This window comes from Panthera onca, chromosome B2 (assembly GCF_046562875.1).
Source record: "Panthera onca isolate mPanOnc1 chromosome B2, mPanOnc1 haplotype 2, whole genome shotgun sequence".
In the NCBI taxonomy this organism is placed as follows: Eukaryota; Metazoa; Chordata; class Mammalia; order Carnivora; family Felidae; genus Panthera; species Panthera onca.
Window position 1 is genome coordinate 37,413,337 of NC_138343.1, and position 18,345 is coordinate 37,431,681.

Genomic DNA, 18,345 nt, shown 5'->3' on the forward strand with positions numbered 1-18,345 from the left:
TCTGCAAGGCTCCTCTCCAATCCTCATTCAGACCTGTTAACTGTCACCTCCTCCTACAAGCCTTCCCTGACTACCCCATCTTAAGTAAGCTGCCCCTCCACCCCCCCTCACCTCTTTCCTTTTCCTCTCCCTTCCAGAACACTCCCCCCAGTAGTCAACGAGACCCTCCCACTGTCCTCAGTTCACCGAGCCCCCAATCCTCCCAGACTGCCCCCACACCTTGCCCCTGCCCAGCACCTGCTCCCACCCCACCTCTGACATAGCACACACCATACTGGCCCGTCGATCTCAGGCTTTATTGTAAAAAGGTTAAAATAAATTACATTTGACATCATTGCCAGTATGTACACACAGTGTGATTCCAGGACAGCCAGGGACACCCCGGCAAGGTGGGGCAAGGAAACGAAGATGAACTCATTAACACATTCACAGAAACACCGAAGGCCACTCCTTCTCACCCAGCCAGCATAGCCCTGGGTCACGGGATGAATGCGGGTGTGGACACGCAGGCCCATCACCATCTTCACATGTTGGGGGGTGGGGTCCAGCCCCACAATACTGGGCGGGGGGCTGGGAGAGTGTTTGGGCCAAGGGTGATCACTCACCTCCTGGCCGGCCTCAGGCGCCTGTGACAGATGCCTCTCCCCCAAATGTGCTGCTCACGCGCTTATGGGTGCCTTGGCGCCCTCTCCACGTGGGGACTCTTGACAGCATGACCTTGGCTGAGGCCACCAAGAAAGGCCCAGCTGAGTTGGGGGTAGAAGGGTGAACATGTAACATCCCAGTCATTGGGACCCTGCTCATTCACCTCCTCTCCCCTCTGGCTCTGAAGCCAACAGGTGCCAGGTATATAAAAACAGCAGTTTATTTAAAAATAACAGAATGCGCAGGGCAGAGAGGGCCGGCCCTCAGGTGTGCATCACAGAGAACTTTGCCGGCCCCTCATCAGAGAGGGTCTGTGCACAGTTTCACATTATCTTTTGCTCCCCCTGTCCCCAGTCCTTTCTTTCTTAAACACACTTACACACACGCACACACAAATGGTAAACCGTGGCTGTAGGAAGGAGCCGATTCACATATTTGGCCATTCCCGCTTGTAAGCCAAGAGCAACTTACCTCCCCCCCCCGCCCCCCCTCCCCCCCACCACCACGGGGCCAGGAGGGCCAGGGAGCCATGAGGTCCTTGTTCTGGGCACAGGGGATGAGGAGCCAGCCAGACGGGGAGGCTGGGGCCAGAGGTGAGCTTACTCCTGCAGCTCCCTGGCTACTGCCACCCTCTTCCCCCAACGTTCCTGGGGAGAGAGAAAGGCGACGTCTGTCACTGCTTGGCCAAAAGTTGTCTGCATCAGGGAACTGGGCTCTGGGTTGGGGGGGGTGGGGCTTGGTCCGAGCACAGTGACAAGACCCTGGGCCACACTCAGAGCTTGCTCCCAGGCCCTTATATCAGAGGAGTGTTTCAGCACCTGCCCAGTATCTCCTCTCTCCCTTCCCCTGGGTGCCTCTTCCCTACTGAGATTGCAGTAGAGGCCTGACAGGCAGACGAGAAGGGCCTGGGGGATGGTCACACATGTGCCCCACACAGGGCCCCGCTACTGCTGAAGAGCTGAAATGCTCAGCACCCCCAACACCACAGCCGTCCCTCCTTCAAAGGCAGGACCCGGGTCTCACAATGCCCTCCCCTGCCTCTTTCTGAAATACCTGACTCAGTGCTGGGCTCACAGGAGCTCATTAACGCTGGTGAACTCAAACAGCCGAGGCCCCCGGCCTAAGAGAACCATGTGACATTTTCAACCGAATGACGCACGAAGACCCATGCAGGTGCAGGCCTCCTTGAGGGTCACCTGCCAGCCCACACAGGTCACTGAACCATCAAAATTACCAGCCATGCTCAGGACAGATGCCTCCCACTGCCAGGGTGCCCATTCAACCGGAGAACAGAGGCCCTGTCCTGGGCACATGCTATGTTTGCCAGTAGCATCTAGCTGCAGGGGATGGAAGGTGAGGAAGGCCCCTGGCCCCCCACTCCCAGTTCCAGGGCTGCCCCCCACCAGGGGCCAGAGTAGGACGCCCTAGGATGAGGGAAACGGAAGCCATCGAAGGTGGGGTGGGGAGCCGGCCCTGCCTCACGTGCCTCTGGGGCAGTCTGACTTATTATACTCGTTCACAAGCTGTTCGTAAGGCACAGAGAGTTCAGACTCGGTGCTGGTGAAGGTGGACTCATCAGACGAGGGGAACTCGCCCAGGTTCAGGGGCACTTCGGCCTCAGCCTCCTCCTGGGGCCTCTCCTCCCCTGCCAGGTTGTCCTCTATCGAGGACTTGGACGTCTCTTCATCTGAGAGGCCGGCTTCCTCATTTGTAAAGGTGATGTTGACATTCTGGAAGATGAGTGGGTGGTAGTCCTGGGCATCCCATGGCTCCCCCTCCTCGCTGATTCGATCCAACTGGTTAATGAACACTTCAGGGGTCAGGGAGCCATCCTTGGGGGGTCCCGCCCCAACCTCCTCGCTGAGGGGCCGTGACACATGGCCTTTGTTCCTTAGCGTCTGAGACACCTCTTCTAAGCTGGGCACCCGGTTCTTGGAGTAGACCACCAGGGGGGCCAGGGAGGTGGGGAGGGCTGGCAGCCCACCCCCCTGAGGCCCCAGCCCCACTGCTGGGACCCTCTCCCCAGTCCCGTTCGTCTTCATTCCCTTCTTCCCGATCTGCTTGATGAGGTCATTGTAGGTCTCCTCCTTTTTGGACAGAAAACTGAAGATGTTGATGTCTTTGGACGCCGTGCTCCCGGCTATCTGTAGGGCCTTTTTGGAGTGTGGAGAGCTCTCAAAGGACTCCTTCCTCCGCCGCCGCCGTTTCTTGATGGCCTTATGGACCTCCACAAACATGCTCACTTTCCAGTTGACAAAGAGGGACAGCCAGGCCAGCCCCAGGTAGATCCAGAGCTCCACAAAGTAGCGGTACAGGGCATGGTAGTTGGCGCTGGGGTTCACACCTGCGGACAGGACAGGAAACCCAGGTCAGAAGAGCGTCGGCAGGGACCTGGAGACACGTTAAGGCCAAAGCCGTGTTCTCTGAGAGCAGGCACAGTGTCAGAACACAGAATGGGAGGCACAGTGAGAGGAAGGACTAGAAACTGGACTGTCCTGTCGTCCTGATGGTTCAGTCACTCATGTCCCCATCTTAGTCCCTAATCTGCCTGAGCCTCAATTCAACTGTCGAAAGTCGGGAGAGTGGTTCCCTAGGGCAAGGTAGGTTCAAAGGCCAAGGTATTGGGGAGGCTATTAACACAGCCAACATACAGATCAGGAGAGAGTTTGTAAAGGTTTGCCATTCGATGATCCGTTGTACCACATCTAGCGGTTCTGCACACTTCTGGGGGTGTGTATGTTCTGCTTCAGTTAAAACCAGGATGGAAATTACATGAGACAGTAGCTGGCATCTCCACTGCTGGGGATGGACCCACTGGCTTAATATGCATGGGGCTGGGGGTCGGGCCAAGAGGTCCATATGCACTGGCCTCAGCAGGAACTATTCTGGACAGCCTTGATTCTCCTTCAGGGGGGTCTGGCTGCCCCCTGACTTCCTGTTTCTTCCCTCTTCAGACTGGCTCTTCCCATGGTCTGGAGGGCTCTGCCTACTCTACATCCTCCTCTTCAGAAGCCAGGCTCTTGACACCTGCTCCAGGCAGTCCTCCCGGGTCATCCTATACAGCTCTGATTGAGTTCCTACACTCCAGGATTATCTGAGATTTTCAACTTTCGCTTCTAGGCATATTGATCTGTATTATTAGGTATCTTGCCACTCCCCCCCCCCCAAATTGGGAGCAACTTGGAAAAGGGACTAGGGGAAGGGGGCTTCCTCCAGAGTGGGGCTCCTGCAGGGCAAGGCCTATACTACCCTCATCAAATCAGGTCCCTGAAGACAGGTGCTGTGTCTGCCTGGCAGATAAGAGGTGTTTTTGAGGGATGCTATCAACCTTGCTCAGGGCTCTTGGTCACAAGATGACAACCAGGGACATGCTAACATTGCTGGGTCCTAGCCTCCGCACACATATGATTTTCTACCACCCTATTAGGTAGGTGCTATTTTTTTAAATCCATTTTACAGATAAGGAAACTGAGGCAGAGGTTTGGAATCATGCTGGAGCTGAGAAAGGATGACTAAATACACCCTACTTTCCAAGGACAAAGGCTTCTCTTGCCTGTCCAGGGTCCCTTAGACAATGACAGGACTGTGCCTCCATCTAAATTTATCTACCAAGACAGCAGGCCCTGATCTGCTGAGGTCAGTAGAGTGTTCAGGCATCTTTCCTGTTCCTCCCACCACTCAGCCACCCACCCCTGCCCCGCCCCCGCCCTAGCATTCTGAGTCTCCCTTTACAATGAAGCAGAAGGGTAAGTGACCTGCTCCTGCCCCCTAGGAAGGGGGCGGGGGGAGACCAGAGGCCCCTGGAGCAAGGTTGGGGTCAGCTGGGCAGGGCAGCAGGCATCAAGGGAAGAAACGCTGGGTCAATACAGCCAAACAGGGACAAGAAGGTGAAGGGCCAAGATGCTGTGCAGGCCACAAGCACAAGTCCGTGAGAGGTTGGAGCCAAAGAATTTTATCACCTGCTGGATTAAGTAGGGGAGGAGTAGGAGGGGAATGTCCCGGCCCCAGGGGGTGGGGCAGCTTAGGAGAAGGCCTCTCTTGTCTTTAAACTGCCTGTGGCAAGAGCAAAGTTTCGGGCCTGTGAGCCAAGCCTCTAGAACAGCACCCTCCGCTCCTCTGACAGATGGAAGCCGGCAGCTCTGTAACAGGAAGGGGGTTCCTGGCTTGGCTTTAGGGCTTTCTGGTCACAGGCACAAACCCCGCACGGGCCAGGCCCTACTCGGAGCCCCTAGTGAACCTAGGCTTAGGAAACAGGGGAGAACAGAGGGAGAGGAAACAGCAAAAGCCAGGACCCAAGAAAGACAGGGAAACAGAAGAGGCTTCTGCATTTACTCCTCTTGCATCAGGCAGGGAGGGATAAGGACCCCTTTCTGGGGGGTGGGGGGCTGCCCAGGACACTGAACACCTACTGGGGCCCCAGTAAAGATCAGCTGAATTGCAGGTGGAGGAGAAGCAGAGAAAGAGAAGGCAAGGAGGCAGACGCAAGGGGAAAAGGGCAGGACTCACCGGCCACGAAGTCACCAAAGCCAATGGTGGAGATGGTGATGAAGGAGTAGTAGAGGCCCTCGATGTAGTCCCACTCCTCAGTCACCATGAAAACGAAGGGCGGGATCACCAGGTGGACCAGGACGCCCCATACAATGAAGATGGCTGTGCAAGTGATCTGCGCCTTCCGCTGACAGGGTGGTGGGGAGACCAAGTCAGACGATGGCGGAGATGGGGAAGCCCAGCAGGGGCACCCAGGAGGCCACGGAGCAGGCTCACCACCCAGGGGAGGGCAAGCAGCATCGCTCCTGGCCTCACTCACAGGACAGGGGGCCCTGGGACTGCCCTCTTGCCATCTGCCCTGGCACCTCTGCTCATTCTTGGTCTTCCCCATCCTCCCGTCCGTCCCCTGCCAGGGTCCCCCCAGTGCTGCCCGGCACCTAGGGTTTAGAGACATACCAGGCTCACGCCTCTCCTGGTGAGGAACTGGCCCAGCCTCTTGGCACGTCCCCCGAAGAACTTGCCCAGGGCGCTGATCCACGTCAGGCAGAGCGGCACCCCGAAGAGACCATAGAAGACACAGAAGAGGCGCCCAGCAGGGGTCTTGGGGGCCACATTGCCATAGCCTGAGGAAGGAGAGGAGAGTGAGGCACAGAGAGCCACAGCAGGGGTGACAGACACAGATCCAGCATTGGCCCCTGCCTCTATCACGTACCCATACCCACATCCACACACCCACATTCCCTAAGATCACTTGATATTGATCTAACATCAGGACTTAAGAAATGAAACTTCACTTGATCACACTACAGTCATGACCATTTACAGAGCAAGTGTGATAGCATGGGCTATGTCTCCTCCATCAGATTGGGAGCTCCCTGGTGGACAAAGCTTTCACCATTAGTAAACCTTCCACTAGTCCATATGGCACCACTGTGCAAATTACAAACAGCCTTGTCTGGGGAGACACCCCGGGGGCACCGTGGTAGACGGTCTATAAAGATGGCCATTCTTAATCCCTCCCTTTCCTGTGCAAGCCTGTGCCGCTGCTCACGGCAGGCTGGCATCTAATCCCCTCCCTTGGAATCTGGACATCAGTGTCTGGCTTGACCGGAGAATGCAGCGCAGGTGATGCCCAGTGGGCTAGGTCTAAGAAGCCCTCTTACTTCTCCCCGTGATATCCTACAATGCTCACTTTGGGGATTCTCCTTCTTGGAACCCAGCTGCCATACTCTGAGCTGCCCAAGCCAGTACATTTTCACCCCCAGCCGTGCTCTCAGCCAGCAGCCAGTGTCAACTATCAAATGTGCAGTGGACGAAGCCATCCTGGATGTCTAGCCAGTAGTGCTTTTGGCTGACTCCAGTCTCACAAAGACTGCCTCCGCCATTACCTACCTCAAGCAAGAACCAACCAGCTGAACCCAGGCAACGCACAGAATGGAAAAAGCGAATAATAAGTTGTGTTTTAAGCCACTAACCTCTGGGGTAGTTGGTTATGAAGCCACAGAATATCAAAATACCCAGCCCGGCAGGCAAGCATGGGCTGGGTTTGTGCAGTGAGCAACCTGTTCAACCTCCTGCATGGCCCTGGCTATTGGGATGTGTCGTTTCTGCTCCAAGAGCCCAGGTGAGGACTCCTGGAAAACAATCTCCCAAGCGTGGCCCATCACCAACGACTGACTAAATCCCTAGGAAAAGTGTTAAAAGAGCACAATGCAACAAGGCCATGGGACCAGAGCTGGATTTTTACAAGGTTCCGTGGAGCTAGGGCATGGCAGTGGCTATCCTGAAGGTCCCAGAAGACTTACCAATGGTAGTGATGACTGTAGCTGCAAAAATCATTGCATTGGGCCAATTCCAGTTGTTGAAGGTCTGATTCCCTGTAATGGCCACGCCTTGTCCTGCAGCATCAGATACCACCTAAAAAGAGAGACACAGACTGACTCTTAATGCTTTCTAAGTGACAGCACTGTACATAACTCTGTAAGCATTCGTAATCATCACAATAATAAGGGGGCAGTTACTGTCTCCAATTTATTAGGTGATGAAATATCTTATAGAGGATCAGAGAGGTTAAGTGATGTGCCCATGGTCACACAGCTGGTCAAGCAGTCTGTCTCTAAAGTCCATTCTCTCACTGAGCCAGTGCTTCTCAACCTTACTAGTGTGCACCAGCATCACCCGGAGAGCTTGTCAAATACAGACTGCTGGGCCCCACCTCCAGAGTTTGATTCAGTGGGTCTGGGAAGGGGGTCTGAGAATCTGCATTTCAAATGAGTTTCCAGGTGATGCTGGTGGTAGTGGTCCAGAGTCCACACTTAGAGAGCTACTGTGCTAGGCTACTCTGCCTCGAAGAAGGCACATGTGATTCGGACACACAGGAGGATGCCTACACCCTACCCAGCCCTCCACAGAGAAGCGTTCTACTACAGGATAGACCTGGGAAGGACCCCCATATACCCTTCACCTCAGCTCAGGGCTCTCTTGGATCTGTTGTCTCAGGGTGTACGAATCAGCTAGCTTCCTTTTCCCCATGCTTGGGACTCTACCCTCTTCCCCTACAGACTCCCCATTCCTTCCCTTCTCTGGCTCCCTCTCTCTGCCCTGGGCCAAGCAATTTCAAGGTCTGGTCCAGGACAGATCATCAAAGGTGGTGTGCACATTTCAAGGCGACTCAAAATCCTGCTACCAGTCCCCACAGGGCTCCCAGCAACTGTGGGCAGCAGGTGAGAGGCCACCTGGGGAAGTCCACTGGTGGCCCCAGAAGAAGTCTTATCTATTCCAGGAACACTAATAGCTGCCAAACCTGTTCTGGCCGACCACAGACTGCCTCTAGCCCTTCCTTCAGTCCTGCCACCATTCACCCCAACTTGCAGATGACAGGGTGTGGACCCCAAAAGGAGGCTCACAGAAGGGCCCAGCATTTAAACCTGGGAGATTCCAGTTCTGCCCCCAAAGAGGGCCCCAGGTGGGCCACCCAATCCAGAGACCGGGAACTCAGCCAAATTCCCTATAAACCTCAAGCCTGGGACCGAGGGGAGGCAGAAGAAGGGGGAGGCAGAAGAAGAGCGAGGCAGATGGAAAGCCCAGAGTTGTAACCCACCACAGTGTGACTGAAGTCCGGTGGGAAACAAGGGAGGGGCTGGGGCTGTTGAGAAGGAATGAGCAGTTGGGAGCAGCAGCAGGCCCATGTAAACGGATCTGCAGATCCCATGAAGAATTTTCCATGATGACATGCCCGTCTGACAGGCCATCAAACCACACCACTCGCTGCCCTGCCTCCTCACGGCGCTTCCAGAGCATCTCTCTGCAGGCCGTGCAGTGGCAAAGCAGAAAGGCCGCAGGCTGCCTGCAACCCTTCGCTCAGAGAGCTGGCTGTCTAGCCAGCAGGGCCCCCTCCACGTGAGAGTACGAGCACATTCAGATCCTAAGGGGCCAACAGGTCCATCCGAACGGTTTTCTCAGAAATTAAACCTACGTCCGAAGCAGGAGAATGTAGCAGGGTCCCGTGTCTTAATGTCAAACAGATGGCGGCTCCCTTTGGCCCCAGCCTTTGTTGTAGAGCGGAAAGGGCAAAGCGTAATTGCTGGGGAGCTCAGCCTGACAGATGAAAAGAACGCTTAAGTAGGAATTGCACCACTGGCAGGGAGCGATGCCATCAGGGCGCCATCTCTGCTCATCCCCGTGGAGTCTTGGGAACATGGAAGCTGTCCCTATTCTCGCACAAACAAAAGGGGTGGGTTCTAGACACTCAAACCAGAACTCTTACAGATGTCTAAATGGGGACAGCAGCAAGTTTGGCACAATCAGAAGAGGAACCGGTGGGTACCAGAAGCTAGCGCAGGTTCATCAAGAATGAGTCACGCTCAGCTAAGTGCATCTCCCGCTCCAAAGGGGTTGCAAACCCTTGAAGTTGGGTGGAATGCAGTAAATCTAGATTTCAACAAGGCAGCCGAACAGATGAGCTTAAAGATATTCATGTGGACAAGACAGAGAAATGTAGGGCAAAGCTGGGATTAATTTGGATCCCTTTAAAGGCAGATAGACAGCCAAGAGGTCTTGATCTTTATCGACCTGGCCTGAGGTCTCCATGATCATGCCAAAGGCCTGGACTCTTCGATATTTTAATCAACAACACAGAAAAGACATACATAGATGGCTGCCCAGTCTCCTCTGCAAAGGATGCAAAATTGCGGACAAGGCCAGGGTGGGAAGATAGTTATTAACACACTGCAATGGCAGTCTGGAACTCAAAAATCATCTGGACTGGAAAAATGGGCCCAAACTAACAAGATATGACCATCTTTTACGTTTTTCATGTCATACACTTTGGGTTAGAAAAGGCCAGTATAGGTGTGAAATGAGAAGTCCTTGGGTTTCAGCTGACCACAAACTAACAAACACGAGGGTGGCTGCTGAAAGAAAAGTCAACACAATCTCAGACAGTGTCAACATCTTATCTGTCGAGGGCTGGGTCACACATGGGGAACTCTGTTCCACTGTGGGTGCCTGACCTCACATGATCTATTACCCAAGGAAGAGGAGAGTGGCTTTTTTGGATAGTGAGCTACCTCAGAATGGACTGCTCTTGGCAGTAATCCACTTCTGATAATAGAAAGTGTTGAGAGCAAGGGTGACCACAGCACATCAGGGATGCTGACGGTGTGACTGGAAACAAGGGTTCCCAACTGGGTGGGAAGTGTCTGGAAATGCTGCCTAAGTGGGGAGTGTTATCTTGCCAGCCACTGTTCCAGGCACCATGGACAGCACATTGAGGAGACAGAGTCCCTGTTGGCCCCCCCATCTATTCTAGTGGGGGATGGGGCTAGATGTCCAGCGACTCACAAGACAGCCCAACCCACAATGCCAACACTGCTTCCGCTGAGGAACACTGGCTTTCCGAAGGCAATCTGTGATTTGGGAATCATTAGTAAGTACTAAGGAGACACCAAACATAAGAGTGGCAAAACAGGGATGTCTGAGTGGCTCAGTCGGTTGAGCATCCAACTCTTAGTTTCGGCTCAGGTCATCTAGGGTCATGGGATGGAGCCCCACACATTGGGTTCCATGCTTTGTAGAGCCTGCTTGAGATTCTCTTTCTCTCTCTCTGCCCCTCTCCTTTACTCATGCTCTCTCCCTCTCCCTCTCTCTCTCTCTCTCAAAAAAAAAAAAAAAATAATTAATTAAAAAAAAAAAAACCAAAGTGTCAAACAGGGTAACCAAAGAGGGCATTATGGTTGGGAGCTCTGCAGCAGAAAAACTGGGTTTCCTGCTTTCCCTCTGCCAATCCTATGCCCTTTGGGGCACAACCTTGCAGCCTCGGCCTCCAGCCCTGGGTTATCAGGGAGCCACAGCCCCAAGCACTTTCCCCAAGACCTCCGTTATCTCTCCATGGTCACCCAGAGAGGGGCAGCGAAGGGGGCATTCTGAGGCTCCCAATGTCCCCAGGGCTAGAAGCACCACTAGCCCTTACAGCAATCCAATGGTGGCAGTTCTGCCCACTGGTGAGGTCACAAAACAGGCTGAGAGAGGTTACGCGTGGCTGGGCTAGGTTCTGGTTACAAGTCAGTGGGACTCCCCCTCCCCTCTTCTCTGCTCTACCGGCCCCTAGGCACCCCCAGCACTCCTTGCTGTTGCCTCCTCAATGCCTACGGCCACCAAGCAGCTGGCCTGAGAATCAGCTTGGCTCCATCACAATGCTGGAGTGGGAAGAAGGCTATTAGTGCTGCTGAGTGGCAAACACCCCTTGCTGGGGTGTATATACACATATTACCTAACTGGTTGTTCCTGTGACCCTGCCAGGTGTCCCTCGACAGGTGGGGGAAGTGAGGCTTGGGGGAGGGGCAGAAGTCCAGATGTGGACTTGGGGGCCTGCTTCCTGTTCCCACCATGTACAGCTGTGGCTCTGGCAGGGGCGACTCCATGGTGATGTTCAGGGTCATACCGAACGCAGGGGGCAGTCTCCCAGAACAAAGGGCCTGACCCAAGATCCAGGCCATCCCTGGGTTAGGAAGAGTGGCACGGGGGAGCCAGGCTGACACCACGATGGACGTGGCGTACTGTCCCCAGGGTTAGGCAAACAGCTCTAGCAGGAGGAGGTGGCCCCTGTTCACTCACAGGATTCTTTAACTTGGCTCCCTAATTCACACAAGACAATATTTTCATTTTCCACATGACCCTGGAGAGTGATGGGAGAAGGGATACTGCACACAGCCCGGGCCTAGCTCTTGTTTGGGGAAGGGATCGAGCTCCCTTCTGGGTCTCCCCTCTAACAAAGCAGCTGTGATTTACTGAGGGCTTACTATGCACTGATGCACTGAGTATTGTGCTAACACTTTACTGCCTTTAGCTTACTTAATGAGGACAGAATCCTGCTGGGAAGATACGTAATTTTTTCCATTTTGCAAATGAAAGTGTAAGGCTTGGAGAGGTTAACTAAGTAGCCTAAGGTCAGAATGCTAAAAGCACAAAGCCAGGAGAGCCCTGGCTAGATGTGGTTATCCTGCCCCCCTTCCCACAGAGGCCACAGGAAGGAGGCCAGTGCATACTTCCACCCCTTTGCACCAGCTGAAAAAACAGTGCCCTAAAACCAGTCCATCCACTCTAACCCGAGCTCAGCATTCTAGCCCGGCCTCCAGGGAGGCCACATGCCCTTGCCTTGGCTTCAGGCAACCAGCTGCCCTGACCCCACCCTCCTGAGCTCTCACTGTCCGAGAAATACGGTTCCCGTACAGCTCCTCATCCCCCGGGATCTGGGGTTTCCCAGGCAGAGGCAGCTGCCAGGCCTCCCCTTCCTGGAGAGATTCATCCTGCTGAGCGGGCCAGTTCCAGGGCTCGGGACACGATGCCCACCTTCACACACAGGCAGGTGGGGCTGAGAGCCAGCCGGCTTGCCCCTCGCGCACCCTCCTGCGGTGGGGTGGGGATGGCAGCTATCTGCCGCTCACGGAGCTACTCCCCACCTGGCCTCCAGCTCCCAGGCAGACTCAGGGGTGGATCACAGAGCTCTTTCCCACTATGCAGGACGCAGCCTTAAGGCTCCCCGCTGAGGCCAGCCTCCACTGGACCCACACACCGCTGGAGGCCCGCAGGCCGAGAGTCCTTTACCAGACCCTGGCTGCGGTTCCATTTCAGGCGCTGGGGGCCTCTGGCCTGGAAGGTGAAATAAAGCTGCCGGCCACACAGGCATGGTGCTCAGCACAGGGTAGAAAGGACTTTTATCATCCGCCTGGAACCTCCCAGCCCCCTTGTGAGGGGGGCACGGTTTGTTAATCCTTATTTAATAGATTAGAACAGTTGATATCTGGATAGCAGTGGATTTTGAGTGGTTATATGACTGACACCAACCAAGCCCTTTAAATCACTCAGCTCCCTGAATCTTTACAAGCCTAAAGCGCAGGTGCTGTTGCCCCCAATTACAGATGAGGACAATGAGGCTAATTAAGTAAGTGGCCCAAGGTCACACAGCTAGTCTGTGGTGGAGCTGAGGAGTGAACTCAGGCGGTCTGGCTCTTAACGCCCCCACCCCATGCTACCTACAGATGTGGAGAGGGGAGCAGGGGATTCAGGGTGGGCTTCTTAGCTACAAGGACTGGAACCAGGTCTCTGAAACACAACTTCCCAAGCAAATTCGAGAGAAATCTGCAGGAATGCAGACTCCCCTAGAACATAAGCTCCATGAGGACAGGACTTTTGTTTTCTTTTCTACTGTTGTATTCCCAGAACCTAGGACACTGCCTGGCACGTCGAAGGTGCTGGTTACATGGGTGAGTAAATGATCTTCAATGAGTGTATATTCTCTGGCCTGGACTGACTCATCCCCCAGGGGTCTCCCTTCAACACCTTCCCAGTATTGCTCTGCAGCTGGGTTTCAACTAAATTCAGCAGCAACAAGGTGGAGGCCTGAACCCAGCAAGAGAGGGAAGCAGAGTCAGACCCCAGCAAGAGTGGGGGCTGGCAGGGCCAAGGGCTGGCTGCAGACACCACTGAAACCACCAGCCTCCAGCTGGCACTGAGGGTGGGGTGAAGGGGAGTGATTGCTAGACTCTGAGAGGGGGCAGAGGGCTGGGGAAGGGGTGAGGTGCGGGAGACAGATGAAAGCCCCCTCGGCCAAGGCCAGGATGGCAGAGCTGGGAGAGTCCCTGGGGAGACTGAAGGACAGTCCTTTCTGCAGGAAGGGGAGGGAGTCCCCTTTGGAAACTGTCCTGGGGGCAGCAGGTGAACAGAGAGAGGAGAGGGAAGATAGAAGTGAACCCTGGTAGAAACACTTACTAGCAGGCTCTCTGTGGCTCAGCCTTCATGTCGGGAGGCAGAGGGCTCCCAATGGCTGACATCAAGTCTCTTGGTAAATAACTTAGCCTATCAGCCTCAGTTTCTCCATGTGCTAAGAATAACCCGTCTCCTGAACATACACTTTTTGCGTGCAGGACGTCATTGTAAGCACTGAATAAACACACCTGCAATCTGCACTGTGACTTGTCATATGGGTCCATCAGGAAACCAAACCCTAAGAGGATCTGAGACCCAGGGGGAAAGACCCCTCGTCCCCAAGGTTAAATCAAAGGGCAAGGGGTTAACTTCCCTGCACCTGGAGGACAGGCCTGGGTGAGAACAGGCGACACTGACCCCAAGCTCCCTCACACCTGCAGCCTTTTCCCACCTCTTCCTATTCTAACAGTGAAAGCTTCCTTTGTTAGTCTGAGCAGTCAGTCGGCTTCCTCAGGGCACAGGGGGACTTCTCCAACACCAAGGGGGACCAAAACAACTCACAAGGGGGACGGGATCAGCTGGAGTCAAAGAACCTTGGGAACGCGGGTGTGTGTTAAAGCTCTCCCTGGCAGGGGAAACAGAGGCTCGCCCAAGATGCCCTGTTCCATCCCTCAGAAAGCTCATCTCTCCTGATCTCTGCCACCTAGAGGCTCCCAGTCATCCTGGCCAGTTTCCTAAGCAGCCAAGCAAGGCAGGCAGACTGTGGGAAGGTATGAGTTGGGGGTGAGAAACATGCCACACACTGCGACCCCCACTGTGCCCGCCAGGAGGGGCTGAGGCTGGGGCCTAGGTAGCCTGTCTGAACCCTGGCCCCAGCTCCCCACCCAGCTGCCCCCAGACTCACAGCACCCACCTACCACCCAGCCCCTGCTGGACTCTCCCCGCGTGTCCCTGTCTGTCCATATGTCCATCTAGTCTAACAAAGAACCCCTCTGAACAGGGGGCCGGGGGTGGGGGGGGGAGGGGTGGAGGCCCAGGGGGAGTGTTGTGAACAGGACTGACATCAAGTGGAGATTAGTAAACCTATCTCAGGCACTTTCCAAGCAAGTATTTGCAGTATGGACTTGTTTACAACAATGTTTATCAAATCCTTTAACACCTGAACTAATGAACAGATAAAGGGAGGAGGGGAGGGGGAGCCCAGAGCCTGCGTGAGGACTCCCTAGAGCAGTTTGAGAGTGGGGATGTGGGGGGCTAGTGGGGAACAGCTAGTCTGTCCAGCTGCGGGCCAGTCCTCCATCAGACAGTCCTTTCTGGGACTACTGGCAGAGTAAAGTGCCTCGGCTGGAAGGTGAGCATCTGTTAACTATCTTATTCCTAAAACCAATTAGAGAGTGGAAGACTAAAGTTAAGCCCTCGATTATCTCCATGCTCTATCCCTCTGCACCACTCAGACTGACTTGACTTCTCAAGCTTTCCCTAACTGGGGATGGCGGAGAGGGTGCTGGGCTTGTTTTTAGATGAGGAAACTGAGGCTCAGGGGCCTTAGATACCACACAGTCATTGAGGCAGTGGCTCTCAGTCCAGGCTGCCCAACACAACCCCTTCCCGGGGCAGGGCGGGGGCGGGGGGGGGGGGTGGGGGGAGGGGACGTTAAACAACTACAGTGCCTGGGCCCCCCCGCAAGTGTTCTGTGTAGTTGACCTGGGTAGTGAACAAACCCCAAGGGGGATTCTGACGTGCAGACACTCACTGCCTAGTGTGGGGTGATGGGCGTGGACGCCAGGCTCCAAGCCTCCACCTCCCTGCCCCTGGGCATTCTCACTGGCCTCTCCCCTCAGCCCAGGTGACCAGGGTGTGGCTGGGAAGGCAGGCGCACCTTATGAACGGGGTACTGGCGAGGGCCAGGCGGTGCCACCCTGATACCTGTGCCAGCTGCAGGCCCTATCGCTCCCGGGGAAGAAGCAGGTGTCTGTGGCAGGTGCAGGGACCCAAGGGGGCAGGGCCACACCACATCTCAGTTGAGACCAGACCTCAGCTATTGCGGTATGGACTTTGTTAACTTCTTTTTTGCTTATCTGTAACTTTCAGATTTGTGCCAGTGCCCACCCATGGAGTATTTATTATGTTTTTAGAGGAAAGAAGGAAAGATGAATTGTTGGACACGTGGCTGGAATGCTAGGTTGGTAAGCTAGGCAATAGGGCTGAGGACCCAGGTCCAGCTCTACTCTGCCAGCCACTTGCTGAGATCCTCCTGGAACCCTGGACCTCTGTCCACTTCCTTCTCTGTAAAATGAAGAGGTTGGTCTAGGACTCCCGGGGTCCCCCTGCCTGTACAATGCATAATTTCCTCTGCCCAGAATCATGACTTCTGGGCCCAGTTCAGCACTTCCCAAATCCCCAATCCACAGCACATTTGAGAAGATACATTTTCATTCTCGAGACTCAGTTCACTGGCCACCAGCTCCAGCTCCTCCTGAGCCCCCAGCAAGTCAGGTCACCCACGTCAGGAGTGAGCCCTGCTCCTCGATCACGCTTCCTCTTCCTCGTGTCCCCTGGAGGATGCAGGACTGCAGGACGGAGAAGGCACCTCACTGCGTCTACTTCTCTTTGGTCCTTAAAGTAATGTGCCGGTGCTGGTCTGGGCTGCCCTCCCTCAGCCCAGGTGTCTCGGGCGGGGCTGTGTACAGAACACAGCACAGTCCCCTGCAGTGTTGGTCACACCTACAGAAACCCACACAACCTCACTAGGCAAAGTGGGAAGTGGTACACCACCATGTCCTCAAGGCACACTTCAGGGGTCACCATACTACTGCTTAACCGGGACTGTGCGTAGAGATGATCCCGGGGGAGGGATTGGGAAAGTACTCCTGCCGGGGTCCTGCCCTTGGGGAATCGGCCAGCAATGGTCTGGGGCACGGAACTAAGATGATTAAATCTGCCCCGGGTGACTCTACTATTATAAGCGGCCAATTTCAAAGCCACTGCCCCAGACCTAAACTGTCCTCCCTCCCGAGGCCAGCCCCGCCCCTTGAGCCAGTGCAGCAGGCCGTGGAAGCATGGCTGTCCTCCAGCCCACCTTTGGGCTTCCCCTCTTGCACCCTCCCAGGCCATCTCTCAGCAGCCTCTGCGGAGCTCAGAAGCACCACTGGATCTCACGCTCCAAGGGGCAAGCCCATGCCAGAGGGGAGTACGTTTTCAACAGAAATCTCTGGGTTTCCGATTTTCTCAGGCCCGGGAGCCCTGTTTGTACTCGGGAGGGACAATAAAAACAAGGCAGGTGACCCTGCCCCCATTGTTCTGGTAACCCCCCAGCAGCTGGGGGCCCCCTCCCGTGAGAGCTGAGCCCAGGGCAGAGCTTTGCAGGGACTGGCTGACCTGGGAAGGCTGCAGGCTTGGCTAAAGCAAACAGTGAGGGCTGCTGGGGTCTGGGCTCAGGATGGGGCGTCAGCAAGTGTTCTCAGGCACCTGGAAGGCTCAGCAGATGCACTGGACTGGAAATCCCGGTGTGTGCAGACATAGGGGACCTCGCCAGCCCAGCTCGGGGTCTCCCGGCACTGCTGCCTGAGAGCACTTCCTCCCACCCGAACACACACACAAGGTGATCCTCTGGAGCCATGTTCCCCAAATCCACCTCCTGCTTCATCTTCTTAAGGACCCAGGGCAGGTGGGATGTCCAGGGACACCTAAATGACAAGAGGGATATCCTTTATCCACCTCAGCTTCTCTGCCCAACAATTCACACCCACTGCCCTGCCCGGGGGACCATGGCCTGGCCATGTCATGTCCTGTGCTGCTACCATCAATTCCTGATCTGGGATGCTGGGGCCTGGGGCCTGGGTTCATGACTTGGCCTCTTCCCTGCCCCCAGAATCCAAATTCTGGGAGTGTCAGACATCTCTCTGCCTTCCCAGATGTAGAGAAAATTGTTCGGCCAGGACCCCTCAAGCATGCCAGGTGGGCAGAACAGTCCCCTGTTCTGGGATGGGGACACTTGGGAGTGAAAGTGCCCCACACAGGGTTCAGCTTCTGGCTCGTCCTTTCCATACAAGCCAGCAAACCTCTCTGGGCCCCAGCCAGCAGCTCTAACAACAAGGCCCAGGAAGAGCATGGAGCTGGCACTCCCCCCCTTCTCACTCGAACCCACGATCATCAGGCACCTCTCACACCTAGAACTCCTGTGGCCCTAATCTCATTCAAGGCCAAGACCCTGGAGGGAAGGGAGGCAAAATGGATATTCCTATTCCCATTTTGTAGGTGAGAAAATCAATCAGAGGGAGCTAGTGACGTGGTCGAAGTCACACAGCAAGCTGATTGCAAAGCACAGAGGAGAACCGGCCAGAAGCCCCTGACTCTCCGTTGAGGCTCCTTTCCGCCAAACAACCAGACCATCCATTGCCCATCCCGGGACTGGGTTGACAAATGCCAACCACAGCGGAGCAGGGAAGGGGACAACAGACAGGTAGGCAAAGGTAACAGATGACACAGAGCTATGAAAGCGTTGTGCAGATCTAGTTTTGATATTATTTAGGGGATGAGCCTACGCTTACACTCCCCATCTCCAACTCCCGGAATGCTTCTTAGATCCACCCGGACCTTGCAGTGGGGTGAAAGGTGCAAACTCGGAAGTCACCCTCCACGCAAGGTTTCTAAAAACAGCCCTCGAGCAGCCACAAAGGAGGCCACAGGGACCGCTGACCTGCTATCTCCCCGTCCAGGGCTGACGACCTGACCTGATTCACCATCAGCCCGGCTGCCCCACTCCTGCCACCTTGTTTCCGGTCCTCCAGAGCTCAGGTCTGCACGCTGGCCTGCACAACACAAACCGGGATGGCCAAGCCACTTCAAAATCACAAACGTCATGTTTGGGACCCTCCACAAGCAGCCCGGGGATGAGCAGGAAAGGCCTGGGCTCTGAAACAGACGTGCCTGGGTGTCCACCACTCACCAGCAGGTCACCGGGGACAAGTCCTCTCCCCTCTCCGAGCTTCACTTTCCGCACCTGGC

The 18,345-nt window shown here is 55.2% G+C and overlaps 1 protein-coding gene across 1 annotated transcript in view; it reads right to left on the reverse strand.

Annotated features, from left to right (window-relative positions):
* Positions 1-281: 281 nt before the first annotated feature.
* The window catches only part of KCNK5 (potassium two pore domain channel subfamily K member 5), a 38,109-nt gene continuing 20,045 nt past the window's right edge, over positions 282-18,345 (reverse strand). Inside the window, exons 2-5 of the mRNA XM_060615403.3 lie at positions 6,939-7,050; positions 5,590-5,756; positions 5,152-5,320; positions 282-2,989 (exon numbers count right to left, since the gene is read on the reverse strand). Of these exons, the coding sequence (XP_060471386.1) occupies positions 2,124-2,989; positions 5,152-5,320; positions 5,590-5,756; positions 6,939-7,050 (1,314 nt within the window). The 3' untranslated portion in view covers positions 282-2,123. The remainder of the gene's footprint in view (positions 2,990-5,151; positions 5,321-5,589; positions 5,757-6,938; positions 7,051-18,345) is intronic.